Consider the following 25,219-nt stretch of genomic DNA (forward strand, 5'->3'; position numbering starts at 1 on the left):
TAACTACTGTAACTTGATGACAGTATGTTTGTTTAGGCTGAAGTTCCCCTTTAAGGACCGGGGCTATGATATGTAGATCTGTGCTGCGTGAGCTCTCCAGCCCGCAGCACAGATCGAGTAAAAGGGTGGGGCGATCAGACTTCCCCCCTTTTTTCCCAACTAGGGGGATGACCTGCTGGGGGGGTCTGATCGCCGCCGCTCTGTGTGGCCAAGCAGGGGGGGGGGGGTCCTCAAAGCTTCCCTCCACAGCGCGATTCCTCCCTCCCTCTCATTCCCTCACTACCTCTTGATCCCTGGGCGGCACAGGACACCGATGTGTCCTGCGCCGCCTCTGATAGGCTTGAGCCTATCACACGGCGGCGATCCCCAGCCAATCAGAGGCCAGGGATCACCGATCTCCTTTACGGCGCTGCTGCGCAGCAGCGCCGTATTGATGTAAACAGCGGGGATTTCTTCCCCGCATGTTTACAATTAGCCTGCGAGCCATTTCCATGTTAAACCACAAACGACCAGCCGCCTATCGACGTTAGCTGGTCGTTAAGTGTTAACTAGTGATGGGCGAACATCCAGATGTTCGGGGGGGTTCGGCTGAACATGCCCCCGATATTCGGCATGTTCGGGCCGAACCCCGAACCCAACCCGAACATGTCCCTTTGGGGCCCCAGCATAAAGGGAGAGCATGCCTCGAGCGCGCGGGGGGGGGGGTCGGAAATGCCCCCCACCCCTCCCCGCTAAGCTCTTTCTTCTGCTGGACCCTATAAAATTAAATCTAAGTCCCCCGAAGGTACCTTGCAGGCTGGCAGGAGGAGGGCAGGAAGCGGGCAGCCGGAGAGCATAGGCACTAGTACCATCTGATACTTCCGCCCTCTCTCTGACGCACTTCCTGTTTACATTTGTAAGGCACGTCAAGAGAGAGCAGAAGTACCGCGATGACGCGTACGAGGGTACGCGTTATCTACATGATGACACGTACCCTCGTACACGTCATCGCGGTACTTCTGTTCTCTCTTGATGCCACTTACAAATGTAAACAGGAAGTGCGTCAGAGAGAGGGCGGAAGTACCAGATGGTACTAGCGCCTGTGATCGCCGGCTGCCCGCTTCCTGTCCTCTTCCTGCCAGCCTGCTACAGGTACTTTGGGGGACTTCTATTTAATTTTATAGGGTCCAGCAGAAGGGAGAGCTTAGCGGGGAGGGGTGGGGGGCATTTCCGACCCCCCCCCGCGCGCTCGGGGCATGCTCTCCCTTTATGCTGGGACTCTATAGGGGGCTTTGTTCGGCCGGACACGGCTGTGTTCGGCCGAACACAGAAGGCCTGATCGGGTTCGGGCAGCGTGCCCGAGCACCCTCCCGAACACCATGAGGTGTTCGGGGGGTGCCGAATCGAACCCGAACAGGCCAAAATCCGGGCGAACCTGAACAGTGGCGAACACTGTTCGCCCATCACTAGTGTTAACCATCCAGGGAGATAACACATAAATGGTGGTGGAGCAGGTACCTCCTTATCACCCTCAATCCAGCAAGTGTTGATTCTGGTGCTATCTTTAATGACTAAAGCCACATACACACGCGCAACAAAAGTCTTTTACAATAAACAACTTTACAAACAACTACGATAAAAAAGTTGGAAAGTTACGTCTTGGCGTGCAAACAACTATTTTACATACAGAACGACTTGACGGACAACTACAAATTTACATATTGTTACTCAACTGGTGAACGACTAATATGTTCTAGTTAGTAATGGAAGTCATTGAAAAGTCATAGCAGACTTCTGTACACATTGCCATGTTGGACACAACTTCTCTCAGTTGTTCGTCAAGTCAATTCAACAGTTGGATTGAGTTGAGCTGCGTCTTGCATCAGTTGTTGGTCGCCTATCAGTGATAACGCCTTGCCAAAAGTTGTTCAACGTCTTAAAGTTGTTTGATGATTGTGCATTTAAAAGGCTTTTGTTGAGCGTGTGTATGAGCCTTAACTGTATATGGTTTATTGCAAGCTTTCGAAACGCTTGATACAAAACTGGGTCAGAAACGTAAAGTTTTTAAAAAAGCTTGTGGGAAATCACGGCTTTTTCCGACTGCCAAGCAAGCAATATCTCCCTCTGTGCATAAAACTCTCAGTAATTAACATTCCATACAGATCACCTGCCAGGATTAAAGGTGTCCTCACCAGAGATACATTTCAAAATGTAAATCAGGATGAGGAAAGATTTTACAACGGGCAAACACTCACTAAATAATCTATAAATGAATATTGTAAAAAGTAAGCAATTATGTTTATTATGTTATTAACTACAGTTCCTCTTTCAACTTTACCTGCATTTATAAATGCTGTTACAATATTTAATTTCCCTGGCTGCCTTAAAGCTAATGGGAACCGTTTTTTTTTTTTTTAAAACAGTCAGATACTCACATAAGGAGAGGGAGGCTCTGGGTCCCATAGAGCACTCCCTCTCCTCTCTCTCCTCTCCCGGTGCCCGCTGCTGTCCTGGCTCCCCCGTAGCGGTATTCGACCGTTTCGGTCAAATACCACTGTCTCCCAGCCGAAGAGAGGCTTCGGAAATGCTTTGGGAGCCCGAGTGCTCCCGAAGACGGGCCGCTCTACACTGCGCACGCGCACGCTCCCTCTATGATGCTTTTGCGTGTGCGCCCCCTGTCTTCGGGAGGACTCGGCTCCCGAAGACTTCCGAAGTCCCCTTGGCGTGGGATGAGAACGGAGGAGTCAGGGCAGCACCGGGGCCACCGGGAGAGGAGAGGGATGTCTCATTAGGACCGAGCCTCCCCTCTCCTTAGGTGAGTATCTGCCTTTTTTTTTTTTAAACCGGGTTACATTAGCTTTAAAGGGAATATCCAGGCGTCTTAAAAAAATATATATCTACTTACCCGGGGCCTTCCTCCAGCCCCTGGCAGCTAACATGTCCCACGCCGCAGCTCTGCTCTCAGCGGCCGGCCCGAGGACCCATCGGTGCTGAGGCTGATCTCCAGAGTTCGTCCTCTACTGCGCCTGCGTGAGCACCAGTGTCAATCAAGTCCACATTGTCCGGAGTGTACTGCGCAGGCACAGAACTCGAGGTGAGAGTGAGATGGAAACAGTCAAATTTATTTCTCTTTAAGCAATGCAAGTTGCCTGGCTCCCTCAATGATCCTATGTCTCTAATGCCTGGTACACACCTTGCAATTTCTCATCAGACTGACTGATCAAATCGATAATTCCCAAAAGGTCCGATCTGATTTACGATTGTTTTCCTGATTAATATTCTGATCACTTCAGTACAAAATTAATCAGAACAGAACTACCAGGGAACTGGCACTGTCTAAAAGAAAATACATTTGGGAGCATCCATATCATTCTCACCTCGGGTTCCCTTTAAAAACCTTTGGTAATAATATCTACTTCTCTTACATGGATTCTACTGCTGTCTATCTTTAGGCCTCCTCCTGCCATCTCCTTTAATTATCAAAAGCAACTATTGATCTTCCAAGCACTAGAGGGCGCAGATGGTAGATGGACAGACCATTTCTCTTTTCACTGTAAGGCAAAGATAATCTGCCAGCTTACCATCTGCATTTCCTGGTGTCAAGAAGATCAAGATTTGTTTTGATCATTGAGGGAGTTGGCAGAAAAAAAGGCCGGAAGACAAAGTGAAGATGGATCAGTGAATGAGTGTGGGCTTCTTTTTCCTACAGGCAGCAATAAGATTTCAGTAGCATTAGCATAATTACACCCTAAGGTATCGTAAATACACATAATGCTAAACATATAAGAGGAAGACTCCTGCTCTGTTCAGCACCATGGACAGGGAACGACATGCTGATAAACCATAAGAATCCCTTCTCGCTCTGCAGGCTTAGCACTTCTGCCCTGAACTCTCATCGTCTTGTTTTCACAGAGAATGCCTTTCAAGAATTCTATATTAATTCAGAAAAAAAATATTTCCATCAACCCCTCCCTAGCACAGAACCGCAGACACGCTACAATTTCCCAGTCAAGCAACGCTATTTTCCCTACGCCAATCTTAATCATTCGGAGACGTTTATTACCTATATGCTGATGGCATGCAGGGTTGTGCGCCAGCTGTGCGAGCTGAACTGACACACCGCACTCAGCGGATCAGCAGCACAGTGGCTCGCTTTACGAAGCTGACGGAGACAGGCAAAATTACATACAACCAAAAACCCTAATAGCTATTTCTGTTGCGTGAGTCTGGTCGCCATTTCCAAATCGGGCTTGTGGGCCTATGCTTTCTATGCATGGTCAGGAAATGGGATATTAGATTGTCCGCAGGGAAAATAAATACTGTTATTTTCCACTCTCTCATATGCGACAGCGCAACACCTCAGCTTTAATTTCTTCCGTTATCCATAATCCAGCCTCTCCAGCTGTAAAGCTGGACTTCAAGCAGAAACTGTATTAAAGACCATGTAAAGTATTTATCCAGCAATGTGCACTTCACCTGCATTTTAAACACAATCAAGTTTAACCCGTTAGCATAGCAGCCCTGCACGCATCAGATAGGTAATACATGCCAGGGCGTCGTCTCACGGCATATGCCGTTTTGCTACCTAATGCAGCTATGCAGAGCAGTACAGGGAACTTCCAAATATTTACCTGTTCCGGGTGGCTGGATCAGCTTCTTGTGGCGCTGCATTCCCGGAAGCCTCTTCTGAGTTCCAATCACATGACATAACATGTGATCGTTACCCAGGGGATGGCGTCAATGAGAGACTCTTCCACCACCCCTCTTTCATCACTGGGCAACACTGCAACACTGACGACATCCCCTGGGTTGCAATCACACTTTCGAATCATGTGATCAGAAGAGGAAGTCGACATTGCAGCACCGCGTGTGGAGGAGAGGAGAAGCTGCCTGGAACAGGTACATATGATAGCTCCCTGCAGTGCTCTGCATATCCTGCAAGGCTGGGAAAGGCACACAAAAGGGTTAATATCTAAATCTGTGATAATTTACTGCGGGGCAATTACCAAAAGCGAATGTTCCTACTTGTAATCTTGGAAACCTCTTTTCGGAGACCTCGCCCTGTCGTGTGTGAAAATACGTTTTGCATTTATCTTCAGCAGCACAGTGTAAAAAAAGAATGTGTGTGGTGTCCAAAGGTGTGCAAACGACTGTAAGAATTGCTTCTGCAGGTACAACACAAACAGAAAATAATCACACATCATGTGGATCGCCGTGACACACCCACTGATTAACATCTTGGTCTGTATCGCTGGTTTACGATATAGAAAAACATGCGCAAACTGTGTTGGGTGTGAACGCTATTTAAGGTGAGGAATTGCACAAAGCACATGGCTCTAGTGGAATGAACAGGTGAAGCAGCCATTTTTTACTGCACTGCGCTCAGGCATGAAGCGTGATAAAAAATGGGCCCATTAAACCATTGTCCTCAATGTAGGCAAATATAAACCAGAGTATTCAGAGACCAGCAGTGTGGGGTTTCGCCACCAAGCAATACCAGCCCTCATGGTGTATAACAATGATGAGCACTCTGAAGAAGGGTGTGTGACAAAGCTTCCAACCCCAGCCACCTTTACAGAGAATCATTGTCCAAAGTTATGGATGAGGGGCTCAACCCAACATTTCAACTATTTTCATCTGTTTTTTTATCTACTACCATCTGATGTCATCTTCTTCTGTATGCTGCCACATACCACTGAAATACTGATAAGGAGCAGATTGCAGTCCCTTAGTTTAAGCTGGCCATACACTGGTCGATCTGGCCAGCAGCCAGATGCCTCTCCGATCATCATCTGTTCAGAGAGAGGATCTATCTGCTCGATTGCCTCCCCGCACTGCACACAGATTTCCCATTGATGTCAGCATGAAATCTTTGAAATTCTGTGTGCCTGCCTTGTCCCAGTTTCCCCCGTGGTTCTCACCTGTCCACCATGTGATCCCAGTCTCCTCTTCTCCCCGCCGGCTGCTCTTTCCTTTTCACTTCCGTGTCCTTGTATGCCTGTGTGATGTAATGCAGGGGACAGACACTGGGGGCACTATGACCACTAAAGGCCACTAGTGTCTATTCCCTGGCTGCATTACGCCACACAGACATACAAGGACATGGAAGTGAAGTAGATGCCAGGGAGAATCAGTAACTGGGCCATGCAGGGGACCGGTTTAGAGAACCTTCTCATCGATCGACGGATCAAACGCCACTAGCGATGTGCTCCTGATCCGCCACCGGTTGCCCAAAATTTTCCAATCAAGCGATTTCAGCTGGAAATCACTTGTTTGGTCGATTGATTAGGCCAAATGCTGCACCAATTTCTCAAATCGATCAGAGCGATAAACTTAGCCTTATAACGATAGGAGAAAACAATGAGTGTATGGCCTGCTTAAAGCGGAATATAACGCTGCATTTCAACTTTGCTCTAAAACATTATTTACAGCATATTATATGCAACCAGCATTTTTTTTACTAGACCAGCATTGGAAGGGTTACACACAGAGCTTTAAAGTTCCATGGAGAGAACTGTAGATGCATCCGAAGTTTAGATAGATACATTTAATCAAAACAAAATGTAACAACTGTGGAATGTGACTCACTCTCTCTGACTGTGCAGGAGTTGGAGGACAGCCAAAGAGTGTGTAACATTCCTCACTTGTTACATTTTGTTTTGCTTTAATGTATCTATCTAAACTTCGGATGGGTCTGCAGTTCTCTCCACGAACTTTAAAGCTCTGTGTGTAACCCTTCCAATGCTGGTCTAGTAAAAAAAAAAATGCTGGTTGCATATAATATGCTGTAAATACTGTTTTAGAGCAAAGTTGAAATGCAGGGTTATATTCCGCTTTAAGTGTTCTTACAATAGCCTGAACAGCAGGCAATACAGTAGAATACCAAACAATTAGCTACCATTCTAATCTGTATACCAGAAGCCACTCTTAGATGCTAGAGAACTGCGCATGGCTCCACCGAAATGAAGAGAGAGTGCTGAATGTGGCAGCCACTCGCCCATTAATAACTTAAATGTGCAGTGGCCAGGGGCATAACTTGAACTCTCTGGGTGCCCCCTGCTAAACTGAGACCACCGGCCCCCTGCATGCATTATGCGCCATAAGGAGATAGATGACATGGCTGAAGATGTGAATGAAGGGGACATGTTGCTCCCCTGGAAGCCGGTAATGTATGACGCTCCACTGCCTCACTCTGCACCTAACCAGAAGTGAGCCCCTAGGCCACCGTCCCCCTGTGATGGCGGGCATCACATGGGTTATTGTTACACCCACGGCAGTGGTCATGCGTGTGTTGTTTGATGGCCTGTTAAAACATTTTTGACAGAACTACTGTATGCATATGTGCATGTGAATTACATAAAAAGTTGGACATGGGAAAAAAAGTGTTTGTATTTAAAAACAAACAACCCCCTCCCCCCACACCTAATCTTTATTAACCCCTCCCCCACATGCAGACAGATATTCCCTAGGGAATTTATAGCACACAAGGCGTGGGGGCCTGCTTTCTAACCAATATCAGGTAATATGGGCCATAGCAACAGTGAATGTTCTGCAAAAGAAGATCAGCAAAGCCTCCCTCTCACCTTTTCCAAAGAACCCTAGTTCTTATGTTATGGACACAAAAGGGGCTCACCCCCCCCCCCCCCCCCCTTACAGAGTCCAGGAGCCGGTTGGGGTAATAATATGGAGCTGGGAAAAAAGGGCGCATGCCGCTAGTGGACAAAAAGGGCGCCGCCATTCACTCCCATAATAAATAGAGTTTAATGGGCGCCGAGTAGGAAAAAAGGGCGCCGGAGCTAAATAAAGTTTATAAACGGCGCCAGGAGCTAAATAAAGTTTACAAACGGCGCCCGGCGATGTTTAATGATTTATAACTGAACTTGTGGTGATTTACGTTTATAAAATGCACCCGTGCCGAATAACGTTTATGAAAATACTAAACATATTTATCTTATTTAAATAATTAAAACATTATTTAAAGTTTTATCCCTTACTGTTTGTAAAACATTATTATTCACAAAATAAAGCGATAAAACATTATTATTCACAAAATAAAGCGATCAGTACGTAACATAAATTGCAAAATATTTTTTGAATCCACAATTAGTAAAACATTATTATCCACATAATAAAGGGGGGTCTTAGGTTTAGGCACCAACAGGGGGGTCTTAGGTTTAGGCACCAATAGGGGGGTCTAGGGGTTAGGGGTAGGTACAGGGAGGGGTACTTAGGCAACAACAGGGGGGGTCTTAGGTTTAGGCACCAACAGGGGGGTCTTAGGTTTAGGCACCAACAGGGGGGTCTTAGGTTTAGGCACCAAGAGGGGGGTCTAGGGGTTAGGGGTAGGTACAGGGAGGGTTACTTAGGCACCAACAGGGGGGGGTCTTAGGTTTAGGCACCAACAGGGGGGTCTTAGGTTTAGGCACCAAGAGGGGGGTCTAGGGGTTAGGGGTAGGTACAGGGAGGGTTACTTAGGCACCAACAGGGGGGTCTTAGGTTTAGGCACCAACAGGGGGGTCTTAGGTTTAGGCATTAACAGGGGGGTCTTAGGTTTAGGCACCAACAGGGGGGTCTTAGGTTTAGGCACCAAGAGGGGGGTCTAGGGGTTAGGGGTAGGTACAGGGAGGGTTACTTAGGCACCAACAGGGGGGGGTCTTAGGTTTAGGCACCAACAGGGGGGTCTTAGGTTTAGGCACCAACAGGGGGGTCTTAGGTTTAGGCACCAACAGGGGGGTCTTAGGTTTAGGCACCAATAGGGGGGTCTTAGGTTTAGGCACCAACAGGGGAGTCTAGGGGTTAGGGATAGGTACAGGTAGGGTTCTATGTAAGAGTAGGCTTAGGTATAGTTTTAGTAAAATTTTAGTAATAATTACTAATGTATTACAACACTTATTACGAACGTAGTTATATTTATATCATCTTTATAAACAATATTTTCAGATTTTATTATAAGAACAAACCATAAATGACGGTTATTCACAATAATATACAATTATAACAATTAAACATATATTATTGGTTTTTTTATAAACGTAATTATAAGTTTAACTTTTGAAACAGGGAAGATTAACGTTTTCACAATTTCCGATTTAATAAACATTATTTAATGATTTATAATTTTGTTAAACATTATTTGTAAACGAAATATAGCACACTATATTTATAAACCCTATTAATGATTAATTATTATTTAGAGTTTACACCCCGCGCCCTTTTTGTCCAGGCGCCCTTTTTGTACGTACGCAATAATATAGGGTATAATTGTGCGGGAGCAGGATGCCTCCTTTAATAAGGCAATCTCGAGATATCCCCACCCCCCAACATCTGTGTCAGTCAGTCTATGCTGTATATTCTACGGGAAATTCTGCATTAAAAGCAATAGCTTTCTGCTTGGTTGAACCCAGGACTTTGTCATGTCTTTGGTTGTGGTTTTAAGGTTTGATAGACAGCCCTGCAGTTGCTGAGCCTTCTAGATCTGCCAACGGTCTGTGGATTCTGGCAATGTTTGGAGTAACCAATGAGAATTGCAAGCAGAAATTTCAGTCAAGCCATCAGCAGGGAATTCAAATCTACCCACTAGAGCTTATTTGAATTTCCTGCCAAGCATTCCTTTTGGTCCATATGAATCAAATAACTGAGTTGCCTGGCAGAAGAGAAAGGATAAAAATGTAAGAGAAAACATTGAAAACACATCTCTGCATGTATAAAGGATACCTTAGCGCTAAATATTTTTTTTAAAAAGGACGCCTAATGTGTGTCATGTGACAGGCTGCCAAGTGTGCGACTACACAGAAGACGAGTGAGGAGGACCCGGTGATCCGCCGGAAGCAGGTAATGTATAACACTCTTCTGCCGCTGCTCCTTATTTAACTCTGCATTTGTTGACCAGAGTGGACCCCCTTGGCCCGGCCCCCATTGAGTGGGACTGTAATGCTGATACCGTCCTCTGTATTCCGATCACATGTCATATCATGTGATCGGATGTGATCAGGACCCAGAAGACCTGTAGGGATTGCATCACTGCAGATGAGGAGAGAAGAAGCCAATCCATCCATCTGGACAGCTGACTATAAAGGGAAAAATGCATCCCCGAAGCCAAATTAAGTTTCACTTTATGTGGCTGCTAAACGGTTAAACAAAAGAGCCTGGCAGTCTGTTTTGCTGCAGTAGAGTCTGAATCACACACCTGAAAAAAAGCACGTGAATAAGCATAGCTCCCAACAGTCCTGATTTTGGCGGGACAGTCCTGTTTTTACGCGCCAAATCTTGTGTCCCACGTTCTAACCCTCATTGCCTCCTCCTTCCACTCTCCCTCCACGGCCTTCTCCCTTCTCCTTCTCCTGACAGCACCGTACTACTGCCTGTGTGTGTTCGGTCTGCAGGCACCAGGAGAGGAGCAGAGCTGCCTGTTGATGCCGATGCTCACAGTGCTTCCTGTGGCACTCCAGTGCTGCACAGTTTAGAGTCACATGCTTTACAACAGCCAATCAGAAGCTGCAGACTCTACACAGCGCCCAGAATATACAAACAGCATGAGGCTCCCTGCACACTGCAAATCCGTTTTGCGATTCCGATTCCATTTCCGATTCTGATTTGCAATTCCGTTTCAGATTCCGATTTGCAATTCCGATTTTCCCAGAATACAATCAACAGAAAAACGGAGGAAAAAACACAGCATGCAGTAACGATTAGAAATCGGAATCGGATGTAAAATTTAAAAATTAAAAATCGGAAACGCATGCAGTGTGCAGGGAGCCTGAGAGTGATGCCAGAGGCTCTGCTTTCCCCCTGCCATTTACAGCTAACTGACTTCAGTGGGCTGCAATTCCAGATCCGGGTTAGTTTCATGAAATTGGGAGGATCCACCCCTAGTGGAAACAAGCCCCAATCCTGATCACCATATTTGTTCAGAAATGGCTCAGCTGGACAGCCAGGCAATCAGCATTGTTTAAAGGGAACCATGACACGAGAGACATAGATGGAGGCTGCCATACTTATTTCCTTTTAAACAATACCAGTTGCCTGGCGGGCCTGCTGATCTATCTGGCTGCAGTAGTGTCTGAATCACACCAGAAACAAGCGTGCAGCTAATCTTGTCAGATTTGACAAAAATATCAGAAACACCTGCATATGCTTGTTCAGGGTCTATGGGTTAAACAGATTAGAGGCAGAGGATCAGCAGGATAGCCAGGCAACTGGTGTTACTTAAATCAAAAAAATATAGCAGCCTCCCTATCCCCCTCAGTTCAGGTATACTGTAAGAGTTCTGAACCCAGTGAACTGCAAATCGATGTAAAGGACTAGCACACTAGAATCCATGCATTACAGATCAGTCTGCACACCGCGAGTCATGATTTGGGTAAAGCTATCCTCTCAACAACATAATGAAAATTACTTACAGTGGCCTTGACTTACAATATGTAATCTGACAAAGATGTGTTGAAAATGCAGTTTTGCTGAAGAAAATACTATGCTAAGCACTATTTGTAAGTAGAACTGCCACATAACATCACCCTGTAATCAGTTTAGAAAACTCTGAGTCTGTCTATAAAAACAAATTAACTTTCCGGCTGCACCTTCCCTCTGACTGTCATACACAAATGCAGGATTTGAAATTCCGCCGCACTGTTCATTCATTCCCCTGCATGTCATAAGCTACGCAGCCCTCAACCAGGAAAAAGACAGAGAGGTCCCCTAGGTGCAAAACTATCAACTAACAGAATCTGGAATCTAATAAAATATAGGCTAGGCAGCCAAGATATTATGTTTATGCATTGTGTGCTGCAGGCCTTGCTGATATTTATTTCTTGTGCATCTAAAAGGCAAACTGATGCTCAAGATAAAGAATTTTTGAAGATAAGCATCAGAAGATATAGATCTGCCGGCCGGGCCATATCGAAAAAAGATGCAAGGAAATTTGGGTGCCCAGCCCAAATCACATGAAAATGTAAAATATCTGTAAACAAATACTGATATAATGCTATGGCTAAACCTAACCCTACTCTCACACAGAACCCTCCCTCCTGACGCCAAACCCTAACCCCCACCCTGCACAAACTGCCCACCTGACAGCTAACCCCACACACACAAACTACCTACCTGACTCCTAACCCGCTCCGCCCTGGACAAACTTCTTGCCTGATGCCTAACTCTAAACTCCACCCCCCCCCGCACAAACTACCTACCTGATACCTAATCCCTACCCCACAAACTACTTACCTGACGCCTAACCCTTAACCTCCCCATGCCTAACCTTAATCGCACCCACCCCCAATAGCCGCCCCCACCCCACCAGAAAAAAATAACTTAACTACCTAACGACCGTGTCACGCCAACGGGCATGAACGCAGCAGCAGCCCCAGTACCGCCTAACGCCAATTGGCGTCAGGTCCTGGAGCCGGCTACTGCAGGAGATCGCGCGCATCTCCTGCATGGGGGGCGGAGCTCCGCCCCACCTTCACTCTCCGAGCGGCGATCTCGGGAGACTGTTAGACGGTGCAATCTCCGTCTATTTACATGTACAGCGCTGCGATCTGCAGCAGCGCTGAACTGGGGACAGCCGTGTGACACAGCTGTCCCCTCCACAGGCTGGGGAGTGATCGGCTGTCATAAGCTGAAGCCTATAACAGCCGATCACGCTGATTGGCTGGCGGGGGGGGGGGAGGGAGCAGGGGAAAGGAATTAAAAAAAAGGCCAAATTTATTAAAAAATGAATAAAATAAATATTTATTAAAAAAAAATAAACAACTGTGGAGCAATCAGACCCCACCAACAGAGAGCTCTGTTTGTGGGGGGAAAAGGGGGGAGGGAATCACTTGTGTGCTGTGTTGTGCGGCCTTGCAGCTTGGCCTTAAAGCTGCAGTGGTCACTTAAGTAAAAAATAGCCTGGTCTTTAGGGGGGGGGGGTTAACACTGCGGTCCTCAAGTGGTTAATTTCTAGGGCACTGCCGAAGGCACCTATTGAAATATCAGCATTGCGGAGTTATTTGGGCACCTGTAGCAACACTTACTATTTATCGGGCACCTTGGGTGCCCAAAATGACCCTTCAATGCCGATATTTCAATAGGAGCCTATGGCGGCGCCAAAACTTCTGGCGCTAGGTGACGCCCAAATTGCCTGCTTCGCCCAGCTCACCCTCTTCCTCGGGGCCTGGGGGCTAAGGGTCCGCTCATGTCAGAAAATGCAGAGTTAACAGGCAGCACAGGTTTTCTTCCCTTCCCTCTTCTGTGCAGTTCTGTAATGTGCAACCAATAACCATATGGCCCCCGTCATGTGACAGGCTCCAAGCGTGTGGCTACACAGAAGCTGCTCTCCATTTAACTCTGCATTTTCTGACTGTAGTGGACCCCCTTTGCCCCAGCTCCCAGTGATGGTGGGGGTCGCAGGGCAATTGTTATTTCCCTGGTCAAATTGCAATTAAACAGGGTTTTCTGTATTTTTTTTCAGTTTTGGACGTAGTAGAAGAATTTATTGAATCGTGGCCATCGTTTTGCTATTATCTAGCAGTGTGCATTTTGTAAACATAATTTCAACAGTCAATAGAAAATCATTACTATCAATGGAATAGTCTTCTGTATGACATTGTCTAGGACTAAGAAATTGCAAGAAAACTTACTAGTACTGTGGAATGTGTCTCTGTAACCCTAAAGATAAGCCCTATAAAGGCAACCTGAATGGTAGCTTTACCCATTTTTACTGTATGTTAAAGCAAAAGAGAAACACAAAGTGACATAGTAATAATAGAATACAGCAACCACAGGAAAAACACAGTAGACTGATCAGACTATTGGTATCAGCATTCCTCTAAGCAGTACCCAAAAGCTGCCAGCAGATGGCAGGGCAATGCAAACACCAATGTAGCACAGACTAAGGATCCTGGAGCAGTGATGGGGATGGAACTGGCTAGTAGTATTCCCCAGGAAGCAAATGGTATCTTCTAATCTAGTTCATTACACCCATCTGGTATTATCAATTTAACTAAATATCTAGTATGGTATGGTCCACAAAACTGACCCGCACAGAGGCGGGGATTCCTGCCATTACTGGGCTCATAATGAAGTAACAGGCAAGTGGGTTTAGATATAGGGAGTGCTCACAAGCAGCTCAATATTATCTCATGAAAAATGATTCCAGGAAACTTATCACCCAGATACAAATCTTCAGCGTCAAATTGCATTAATTTTCCAATATATTTAATTATGAAAAAATACATAGTAATAAATTAAATCAATTGAAACGCTGTTCATTTAATTCATGTTTAATGTTTGCACAGCGTTAAAAGTGTGGACTAAGTATTTTTACAGAAAACATGTTAATGTGGGAAGAAATTCTGCTGAAGTGCAATTCTCTCTTATTACAGCAGCAGAAACTACTGTATAAATAGACAGATGGAGAGAAAGACTATCGATCACTGCTAGGAGGGCAGACTGAGGGGCAGACAGATAGATAGATAGATAGATAGATAGATAGATAGATAGATAGATAGATAGAAAGATTCTTAATTTCATAATTTAGCATAATTACGGAAAAATTACGGCTGACAAAAAAATCGTGATTTCATGTTTTACGCTTAAAAATTAGTTCGCAAAATGAGCGCAATTACCAAAATGATCATAGTTTTTAAGTTTTTCCCTTACGATCATAATCCTAATTACAAGATTATGCAAAATTTCACAAAATCATAAGTAGCACATTACTATCATCACTAATGGAGAGAGACAGACAGATAGATAGATAGATAGATAGATAGATAGATAGATAGATAGATAGATAGATAGATAGATAGATAGCTGTCTGGATCCAGCATGCCTGATCAGTCACTACACATCTGCTAACCTGCTGCTATTGGGGGTGTCTTGGTTGGAAACTGTGATGTCGGAGTTGTGGTGCGGGCCTGACTGCAGGTTCACAACCAGATGCCTGGAACCCACTGCTGCCACAGGTGTCAGATTTTTATATCTGTTGTTCTCAAGGAGTGTGTGTGTGTGTGTGTGTGTGTGTGTGTGTGTGGGGGGGGGGGGGGGGGCAAGCACACTCCATGTAACACCATTCTTGGCAAATACAACATAGCAATGCGTAGTTGTACTTGCCCATTATGACCATCACTAGAAGCACACTATAGAGCGGCTTCTGGCATGAGGAAAAGGTGAGGAATTATACTTTCTACATTTAAAGTTTCCAATCCTTAAACAATGTATTCGGGAAGCTGCGCACATGCTAGATTCCTTAGGCAGTATGGACCCAAACTGCCGCCTGTGCTGAGTTTAGTCTAGTGTGTGTACATGGCTTAAAGTGGACCTGAAGCGACATATGACATGACAAGGTAAATGTGTATTTACAGTACAAAACATTAATAACCAGGCTGTTTATCTTTTTTGTTTATTTTGCTGCCTGAAAGAGTTGATTTTTAAGCATGCAAGTGACAGGTTCTGTCTTGTCGGTACCTTGTAAACTTCACTGATAAGCTAATTCAAGCCATAAAAGTTTTCCTGGCAGAATACAACTTCTGAGGGCAGGGGAGAGATAGAAAAAGGTCAATAGTTTATGTATTTTAACTCTGGGACACTTAATTGACTGTCATTGAGCAGAGGCAACAAAACATTCAGTCTACTTTGTGAATGTTTAAATATAAAATAAATCCATGGGGTATCTAAAAAAAGTCATTTTAGGAGTAAGCAGATAAATACAATTGTTTATCTCATCAGTATATTTTGACCTCAGGTTCACTTTAATATACACTCCTATATCACAACCTGAAGGTGACCTGTCTGCTTGCGTCAGAGCCGGTTATTTAACAGGAACTCAGCAATGACATGAACGTAACATCTTGAACTCATTTCCCTTCACAAACCCATTAGGTTATCATAGTTGTAATCTATATGTGAATGAAGCCAGGCAGAATAATGACCATAATGTAATTTAGTCATATATGTTTCCTGCAGATCTGAATGAATGAATACAGATAAAGCTGGCAACAATGTGAACTGGCATTTAGGTGACTGTACATTTGCATTCAGGAAAGTTTCAATTTATGAGTTGACCAGTTTCATTTCTTCAGATTCGTGTAATTGAATTGTGGACAATGAAAAGCAAGGGTAGGAGGTGGGAATGATAAAAGGTATTTTACGCAAGTCAATGTCTTTTATAACGCACTTTCCTGCTTCCATTTCTGATGAGTGCATGACTGTTAACTTCTGAAAAAGAGGATTAAGCTTCCTTATAGCTCAGGATCTGAAGTCTGGGTCACAATTTCAGAATATAAGGCATAGAGCTAGCTAGCCAGATAGATCAAACTGTTCTACACAAAGGCTCTTATTCAATTCACTTTATCTCCTAAAGCTGCCGATACATCAGACGATGTATGGGCAGATCAACCAAGAGACAGAACTCTCTCTGATCGGAGAGAGATCTGTTGACTGCCCATTCACCGCAGGCCGATTCCTGATCAATTTCATGCTGAAATCTCCCGGGAATCGGCAGATTGTGCCGTGTCCACCGCTTTGCCGCTATCCTTGCAGTGTATAAATGTGAATGTATGTGTGCATTTATACATTACCTGTCCTACGTCGCGGTGCTTGTCCATCTTCCGAATCCGCCACTCCGCCACTAGCCCTATAAGCGCTGATGGCATGGCGAGTGTGTGACGTGACACACGCGCCGCGTGTTATGCGCAGGCGGCATCTATGCAGCTAATAGAAAAGCAGAAGATTCAAAAGACGGATGGGCACTATGACACAGGATAGGTAATATGCACATTAAGGGCTCGTTTCCACTAGGGCGAATTCGCATGCGTGGCCTGCATGCGAATTCGCATAGTCAATGAAAGTGGATAGGACTGTTTCCACTTGTCATTTTAAACGCGCGTTTTTGTGTGCAGAATTTTTCTGCACGGTAGGGCCTGCAGAATTCGCCTGCGTGAGGAATGCAGGCGAATCGCAGCCCATGTATTTGATAGGGAAAACGCGCGTGCGTTTTTTGCCGCGATTTCGCGTGCGAATTCGCACGCAAAGTAATGCAAATTGGACCAGGCAGTGACATGGTTAAATTCGCATAGACCCTGCCTATGCGAATTCGCACGCGAAATCGCGGCAAAAATCGCATGCGGAATCGCATCCGCATGCGATTTTGTCAGCGGTGGAATCCCAGCGATTCGCACCGCACTAGTGGAAACGAGCCCTTATACACTGCGACAACAGCGCCTGGGGTTTCGTCGCTCAACCTAATATTGCTTGCCGTTACCGCCGCACACTTGATCGTCCGTGACGACTTGACATCTTGCAGCACGTTCAATCAACATGCTCTGCCCAAAATTGATCACATCGTGGATTGGTAAGCACTTGGCGGCATCAATTTTCATATCCGATTCGATAATTATTCTCAAATCAGATGGTTGATCGTCTGCCAAGTTGCTAGATCTATGTGTACCTTAAGTTTTCTCCTAGGAGATAATTTTATGTCTTCTGTTTAAAAAAATTTCAGCACTCTGCAAGTGGAACTGAAAAAGTACCAAAAAGTAGGAAAAAAAAGTGCCATCAAAAATTATTCTTGGTATTTTCTTGCTTGCTGGGGGCTTAAAAGTCATTTTATTGGTAACATGTGAAAATATCACCTAGGAGAAAACTTAGGAGAAAAATGTAATTGAATTGGGCCCAAAAAAGACTTGGGGGCTGATGGATGAACCTGCATTATGCTGTATCTGTTGCTGTTACACACATATTTACATTCACATTTCAATCCATTATTCTTGTGCCTAAAGTAAATCAGAGACCAAGGAATAGAAAGAATCAATACTTACCCGGGGCTTCCTGCAGCCCCATAAGCACGTCTGAGTCCCTCGCCATCCTCCTGCGGTCCAACGTTCAGCCGCAATCAGCCTCAGTAACTGGTTCAGTTGCGTCAGTCAGGGTCTTCTGCAGATGCACTGACCTCCCGCACATGTGCAGAAGATCCCGACTGACGTGTCTGAACCAGTTACTGCGGCTGAACGGCAGACCGCGGGAGGGCGTTGAGGGACTTAGACGTGTTTAAGGGGCTGGAGGAAGCCCTGGGTTAGCATCAGTTCTTTCTGTTCTTTGGTCTCTGGTACAGTTTAAAAAGGAACTGTAACAACATATAGTACAATGCAGTAAATTATTCAGTAATTGTCCTGGTTTCAGTATCAGAAACACTTCCTATAGTTAAGTACAGTATTACTGTATATTGGTATGTAGCCCTGCCCTCCCTCTGAGGCTTAGCCTAGAATGTTTATTATGCATAATTCTTCCCATCAGAGCAATCGGAGACACTGAAATCTATTCTATTTACTTTAGAACTCCTAGTAAACAAACATTCTGCAGAGATCACCTGTCAGTACTAAAAATGTTGCTGCCTGCGATACATTTCAGAAAGTAAATCAGGGAGCGGAATGATTTCCAATGGGCAAACACTGTCTAAATAATGTACAAATGAATTCTGTCTCTGTTTTTATTTCATAATTATTGAGCAAATTTGAATGTGCATAAAATTTAGTCCAAAATGAAGCTTGGTTAATAGAAAACGTTATGCCTGTAGCTAATTAAGGCAAGGGACACTGCATTGATTAGTGCACAATAAGGTATGTGATTATGGTTTTCTGCATCATGCACGATAGTAGCAAAAAAGTTTCTGTACCGTGTTAGCCAAACAAATTATATAGGTAGAAAAAACAACGTTTTGTAAAAAAATAATACCTTTTAATGGGATAACTGATAGAGTTAAATTATGCAAGCTTTCTGGGATCTAGTCCCCTTCTTCAGGCATATTTCCAGATGTTAGCTGGAGTAAAACACTAATGCAGATAAATGGTAAACACGAAGATGACAGTTGTGCTGGTTACTGTTTATCAGGTGTGTGTCAGGTGATCAGCAGGCTGGAGCCAGTGAGTTAGTGCAACCATACATGAAATCCAGCAGGTTTCTGAAGATCATGAAGCCAAATCAATCATGTTACATAAGTAGTCATGAATCCTGTTCCACAATTTAAACCTTCTGTTAATGTCTTGAACATTTTCATAAATTTGCACTAAATTTTTCTTGATTGTTCATTTTTGAAGTTACCCTTAAAGCAGATCCAAGATGATAAACTAACTATAACAAGTAACTTGTCTATATATCTTATCTAAAGTTTAGATAGTTTACACAGCAAATCTAGCTGCAAACAGCTTTAATAGAAAATTATTATTTCTTCCTGTGATACAATGACAGCAGCCAATTTTTTGTAAACATTACACAGAGGCAAGCTGATCTGCATCTTCAGCACTCAGCCTGTGAAAAAAACCTAATCCCCCCTCCTCCGTCCTCCCCTCTGCCTCTGAAATAAATGGCTAGTAACACCTCCTCCTCCTCCTGCCCAGACGTAGCTCCCATGAACCCTTGCTACTGCCAAGGCTCTCTGAAAACCTGTGGGCGTGGTTTATTTAGTTTATAGGGAATTAGTGAATTAAAACAAAAACAAAAAAGTATTTGGCTTGAGGAATGCCCTATAAACAATAGAAAAGGAGCACAATTATGCAATGAGTAAAAGTTCACCTCGGATCCACTTTAAGAACAAGTACTTTTAGATAATGCATGCTGTGTCCTGGTTCACAGAAGTGTTGGCCCACTGGTGTGTCCATTTTACCCTCATTGATTTTAAAGCGGTGATGGTTCATTCTTTAACCTCCCTGGCGGTTTGTTAAAATCCGCCAGGGGGCAGCAAATACCTTTATTTTAAAAAAAAAATTTTCATGTAGCGAGACAATGTCTCGCTACATGATAGCCGCTGCTGAGCGGCATCCCCCCAGCCCCTCCAATCGCCTTCGGCGAACGGAGATCAAGAGATCCCGTTCAAAGAACGGGATCTCTTGTAGGGCTTCCCCCGTCGCCATGCTCAGCTCGGGCTTACCGCCAGGGAGGTTAAACATAGTTTAATGTTGCATGATAACATTAGCAAACATCCAAATCAGATAGATAAACCAACAGACAATGAAACACAAAACTGTTTACAATTAGCTTTGATAATAGTTTAAGCAGGCATGTTGTTAAATTGGAATCACAAAGGCAAGAAAAAAGAAAAAAAAAACAAGTGCGAGCAAATCCTACAATATGTCACAAGCACAGTTGGGTAGCTGAAAATAAATGAAGGCGGGTCCTCACTAACACAAGTCACCTGAAAGGTTACCAACTACAAGGCAGTGAGATTACGCCTGACCCCACTCAGTTCTGGGATACATCCAAAAACTGTCACCTCCAAACAGGATAGCATACAAATAATTGACAAAGGGAGTCACAAAAAACAATTAAAATGTAAAAAACAATTAAAAGGTGAAAGAAGTAGACTAATCTTCAATAATCACCAACATTTAACGATTTATTAGGCTCATTATACAATGAGTTTTGTGGGTTTCTCAACAGCTTCATCAGGTAAAAAAAAGGGAGCTAGGTGATAAATAAATGGGTGATTATTGGAATTAAGTGTACCTCTCTCCTCCGCTTAATTGTGCTTTTTTTTTCTTGTGATCTGGACATTGTAGAAGATAAACCACTGGTGAATAATTGTAGCTTTAAAAGGAATAAACACTAGAAACAAGTATAAAGTCACAGAAAGTCACTTTTACAAACAAAATCGAGAAATAAATGCCAATGCCAGTATGACACAAGACAGAGGTCATTTTAAAATGCAATTTTATATATACATAGTGGCCCTCAAAATAACTAAAAATAAAACCATATCTAGACAGCCTTCAGTCTCAGGTGATGGGCTCTATACCTGCACCTGTAAATGTCACTGTATAAATGTCAAATGTCTTCATAACTTCATTCAATTCATGTGCACAGCTATATATAAGGTTATATAGCATTACAGTCAAAGGTTACCTTGAAGATATTATAAATTCAAGCCTGCTTTATCAACACACCATTGTGATACTGGTGTGGTCCTACCACCACATTCCATTTTTGTTTTAATTACATCCCCTGCAACATACATTCTTCAGCAAACCTGGACTGGACAATGGACTTCTAAAAGGTGGCACGTTTGCTACCCTCATCTGGGTTACATTAGAACACATTAATAGGTTAAGAGGAAAAAAATCTTTGAGAAGCTACAGCAACAGAGTTAGTTCCACTTTATTATATCAAAAATACAAACATTTTTCAGTCAAAACTTCTTGTCAAAGAAAACATGATTCTTCAAAAACTTGGTCATTAAAACACTTTCTCATGAAGATCACAAACTTGATGATATTGGCTACAGATAATATTAGCTTTGATTATAGAAGTTTTTTTTTTTTTCCAAGTAACGACACTAGTCCGTTTCAGGGCGATTGAAGACCCTTCATCGGTCTTTTACAAAGCATAGAAAGTCCCAAAGAGCCAAAAATTGAATACAAAAACATGTGATTCATACAAATTGAGACATCTGATTCAAGCAGATGTCAGTATGCACCATCCTGCTTGCCAGAGTTGAAGCACGGAGACTGCTTTTGCATTTAATTTTTGGCTATTTTGAGATTTTCTATACTTTGTAAAGGCCTGATGTAGGGTCTACAATCGACCCAAAACTAGTGTCGTTGCTTGTAAAAAAAAAAAACTTTCTGTAATCAAAGCTTATATTATTTATAGCCAATATCATCAAGCTTCTTGTCAAAGATAACATGACTCTTCAAGGACTTGGTGATCAACACACTTTCTCAAGATCATAAACTTGATGATATTGGCTACAGATAATATAAGCTTTGATTACAGAAGGTTGTTTTTTTTTTCAAGCAACGACACTAGTACGTTTTGGGTCAATTGTAGACCCTTCATCAGGCCTTGACAAAGCATAAAAAGTCTCAAATAGCCAAAAGTTGAATGCAAAAATGAGTGATTCAAACAATTGGAGACATTTGATGCTTGCCAGAGTAGACATATAGAGGCTGCTAATGGGTTTCAATTTTTTTGGCTATTTTGAGACTTTATACACTTTGTAAAGGCCTGATTAAGAGTCTACAATCAACCCCAAATGGACTAGTGTCGTTGTTTGAAATAAACTAAAAAAAAACTTCTGTAATGAAAGCTTATATTTTCTGTAACCAATGTCATCAAGTTTATGATCTACATGAGAAAGTGTGTTGATGACTATATGTCCTCAAAGATTCATGTTATCTCTGACAATAACTTTTTACTGATTTATTTTTTTATTTTTGATATAATAAAGTGGATACTGATCTGTGGAGCTAACTCTATTGTTCTGGTTTCTCGAAGAATTTTTTTTCCTCTTAACCTATATATGTTTTATATGGAGTGTAGTTAACTCTTATGATTGAATTATCTACCTCTTCTCATAATCATTACTTACATTAGAACACAGTCATTCACAGGCACTTTATTTTTCTCACTTTATTTTTTTGCTTAAAGGGACACTTAAGTCAAACAAAAAAAATGAGTTTTACTCACCTGGGGCTTCCAATAGCCAGCTGCAGCTGTCCGTTGCCTTCGCCATCTCCCTCCGATCCTCCTGGCCCCGCCGGCAGCCACTTCCTGTTTCGGTGATAGGAGCTGACAGGCTGGGGACGCGAGTGATTCTTCGCGTTCCTGGCCACAATAGCGCCATCTATGCTGCTATAGCATATATCATATACCATATAGCAGCATAGAGGGTGCTAATGTGTCTGGGAATGCGAAGAATCACTCGCGTCCCCAGCCTGTCAGCTCCTGTCACCGAAACAGGAAGTGGCTGCTGGCGGGGCCAGGAGGATCGGAGGGAGACAGGGAGGGCACCGGACAGCTGCAGGGGGCTATTGGAAGCCCTAGGTGAGTAAAACTCATTTTTTTTGTTTGACTTAAGTGTCCCATGGTAAAAGAAAGCTGCTAGTCACCACTTGTCACACATTGAGAACCAACAAATGTTTGTATGACATGACGAAACTTGTTGGAAAATAAGGTAGGAGTGAACACATGTCCAACCTCTATAAAGAAGCAACTCTGTGTCAGCAATACAGGGGAAGGGGCTAGTGTGACATGGTTGGCCAGTCAAAATTTTTATATTTCACCAAGCACTTATATCTTAAAGTGCCCACTTATGATCGGACTGGACCACGTCAGATACTGTTGATTGTACCAATGCACAACAAAAATCATATCATCAAACGGATTATCGATCAATGTTTTTGCAATGATTCTATCTGAAATGATTGGATTGGTTATAATTTTTATTCAATTTATGGATCTGATGCAGGATTTCCAATTGGAACATTTCAGATTGGAAGGTTGATTGCTCGGTAAAATGGGATTATTGTTATGCACCTTAGAGTGAATCACCTCTGATATATTGAGATACCATCATATGTGCAATACCCAAGTCTGCATGATACAGAGTAGGAATGGAGTCTAAAGCTCTGAGCTGACTATATATGCACTCTGAATGGAGAAAAAAGGTGAACATTTCCACACTGGCTAAAAACAATGACCATATCCAAAGTACAAAGTTTCATACAGCCTTTTGAGGTCTCCAGAAACATTAGACATTTTTGGACTGCCCTGAGGGCACATCACCCACCAGACGACATACTAACAGGCATGTTTAGCAAAACATTCTATATGAAGATAGTCCAGGAGCAATCCAAAGTTAACACATTTGTACTTGGCAAGGATCTCCTCAATCAGCTAAATGTAATCTCATGACTGGGATAAACTTTCCTCTTCCCAGGCCAAATGCTTGACCAGGGAGATCCATGGAAATAGTGATAATGATCTACATAAGCAGGAACTATGGTACTTACATAGTACTTGAAGTTTCTGACTGGAAGATTTGAACGTGTTGGGCATTGACTCATGACCCACAGTGCAGGTGATTTCTGCCTGGTCATCCGTTTTGGTCACTAGAAAGTTGATCAGACTGACCACGGTGAAGGTTTTGCCATTCGGATCTTTTGTCTCAGAGTTCTGTGCTCCTGTAAAGTGAAAGGTGACATCATGTATTATACAGCAGGATATGTTGATCTGAGTATCTCTTTCTTTTGGAAGCCAAAAAATACTTGACAGACCTTCAGACATGGCCTGATATTCCTTATTACAGTGACCTGGCATTTGCGGGTTGAACGCCCCTCTACAGATATGTATAGATCTCTGTATGTGAGCTCTGCTAAACAGTTTAACAAAGACCTGCAGTCAAAGTCGAACATCTCCATCAATAGTTTTGTATTGTCACATTGCATGACCTAAAAAAAACGAGTTCATTAAAAAAATATTTAATAAATATTATTTTTAAAATTGTTGTTCTATGGATGTCATGGGCTGGCATGTTCTCAAGATTCATTCTTTGACTGTAAGAGTGTTGTTTTTCAGATAGGATCACACCTCTCCCCTTTCTTTCTACCCCTTTGTAACTTAGATGTAATTGGTTGCAATTCTGGAATGCACAGCTCTATCTTATAGCTTCACCCAACGGCTGCAGTAAAAGGTTTACCTACACAGCTACCAGGGCCAGTTGTAGACTTTTTGCTGCCTGAGGCAAACTTGTGATGATAAAAAGTAAGATCAAAGATTGCACCCAAATGACCCCACAAGACCAAAACTATAAGGGGTTTAGCAAGTGCTGAACTCTCAGTTAATGCAGATTGTTGTACATGGAGAAAGGAAATCGAGTCACAAGAAATTCATGAGGGTTTGGAGAGTAGAGATGATGTTTAATAATGTGATGACATGACTACTTGACATGACTTGTTCAAGAATAAATGTATATTATTGTTCACAGAAAAATAAGACATAATTTTAAAATAAGCCCCACCGCACCTTTTGAAGCAAAAATTAATATAAGACCCTGGTCCATATGCAATTAACTTTTTTTCCTGAGTTTTCTCCTAGGTGATGATTCTCCATCTTCTCTTTAAAATAACTTTTCAGCATTTTGCAATTGAAAATGTACGAAAAATTGGCCCATGCGCTGCATGCTGTTCTCCATCTTCCGGACACTTCCAGGTTTAAAGTCGGAAGTTCTTCTGTGCAGGCGGAAGCGTCAAGGAGATGGGGAGCAGCATGTAGCACATTAGCCAGAGGTGGCAACATAGGCGAGTTAACACTCCCTGCTATAGCCCACACCCACCAACGCACAAGTCTAGTTTTGCTGCAGTCAAAACTGAAATTACATATTTACCGGCTCATCCTTGATGAGCAGTAAAAAGCTAATTTTGACAGGTTTCCAGTCAATTTTGAATCCGTTTTCTTCTGGACTATAACCAAATATCTCCTGGTGCAAAGTGAT

At 43.3% G+C, this 25,219-nt stretch overlaps 1 protein-coding gene across 3 annotated transcripts in view; it reads right to left on the bottom strand.

The window, feature by feature from the left end:
- The window catches only part of CADM3 (cell adhesion molecule 3), a 617,404-nt gene that overhangs the window by 154,633 nt on the left and 437,552 nt on the right, over window positions 1-25,219 (bottom strand). For all 3 annotated transcript variants that reach the window (XM_068253277.1, XM_068253276.1, XM_068253274.1), the window contains one exon: window positions 23,739-23,909. In XM_068253277.1, the coding sequence (XP_068109378.1) occupies window positions 23,739-23,909 (171 nt within the window). The remainder of the gene's footprint in view (window positions 1-23,738; window positions 23,910-25,219) is intronic.

The sequence above is a fragment of the Hyperolius riggenbachi genome, chromosome 9, assembly GCF_040937935.1.
Source record: "Hyperolius riggenbachi isolate aHypRig1 chromosome 9, aHypRig1.pri, whole genome shotgun sequence".
NCBI lineage: Eukaryota > Metazoa > Chordata > Amphibia > Anura > Hyperoliidae > Hyperolius > Hyperolius riggenbachi.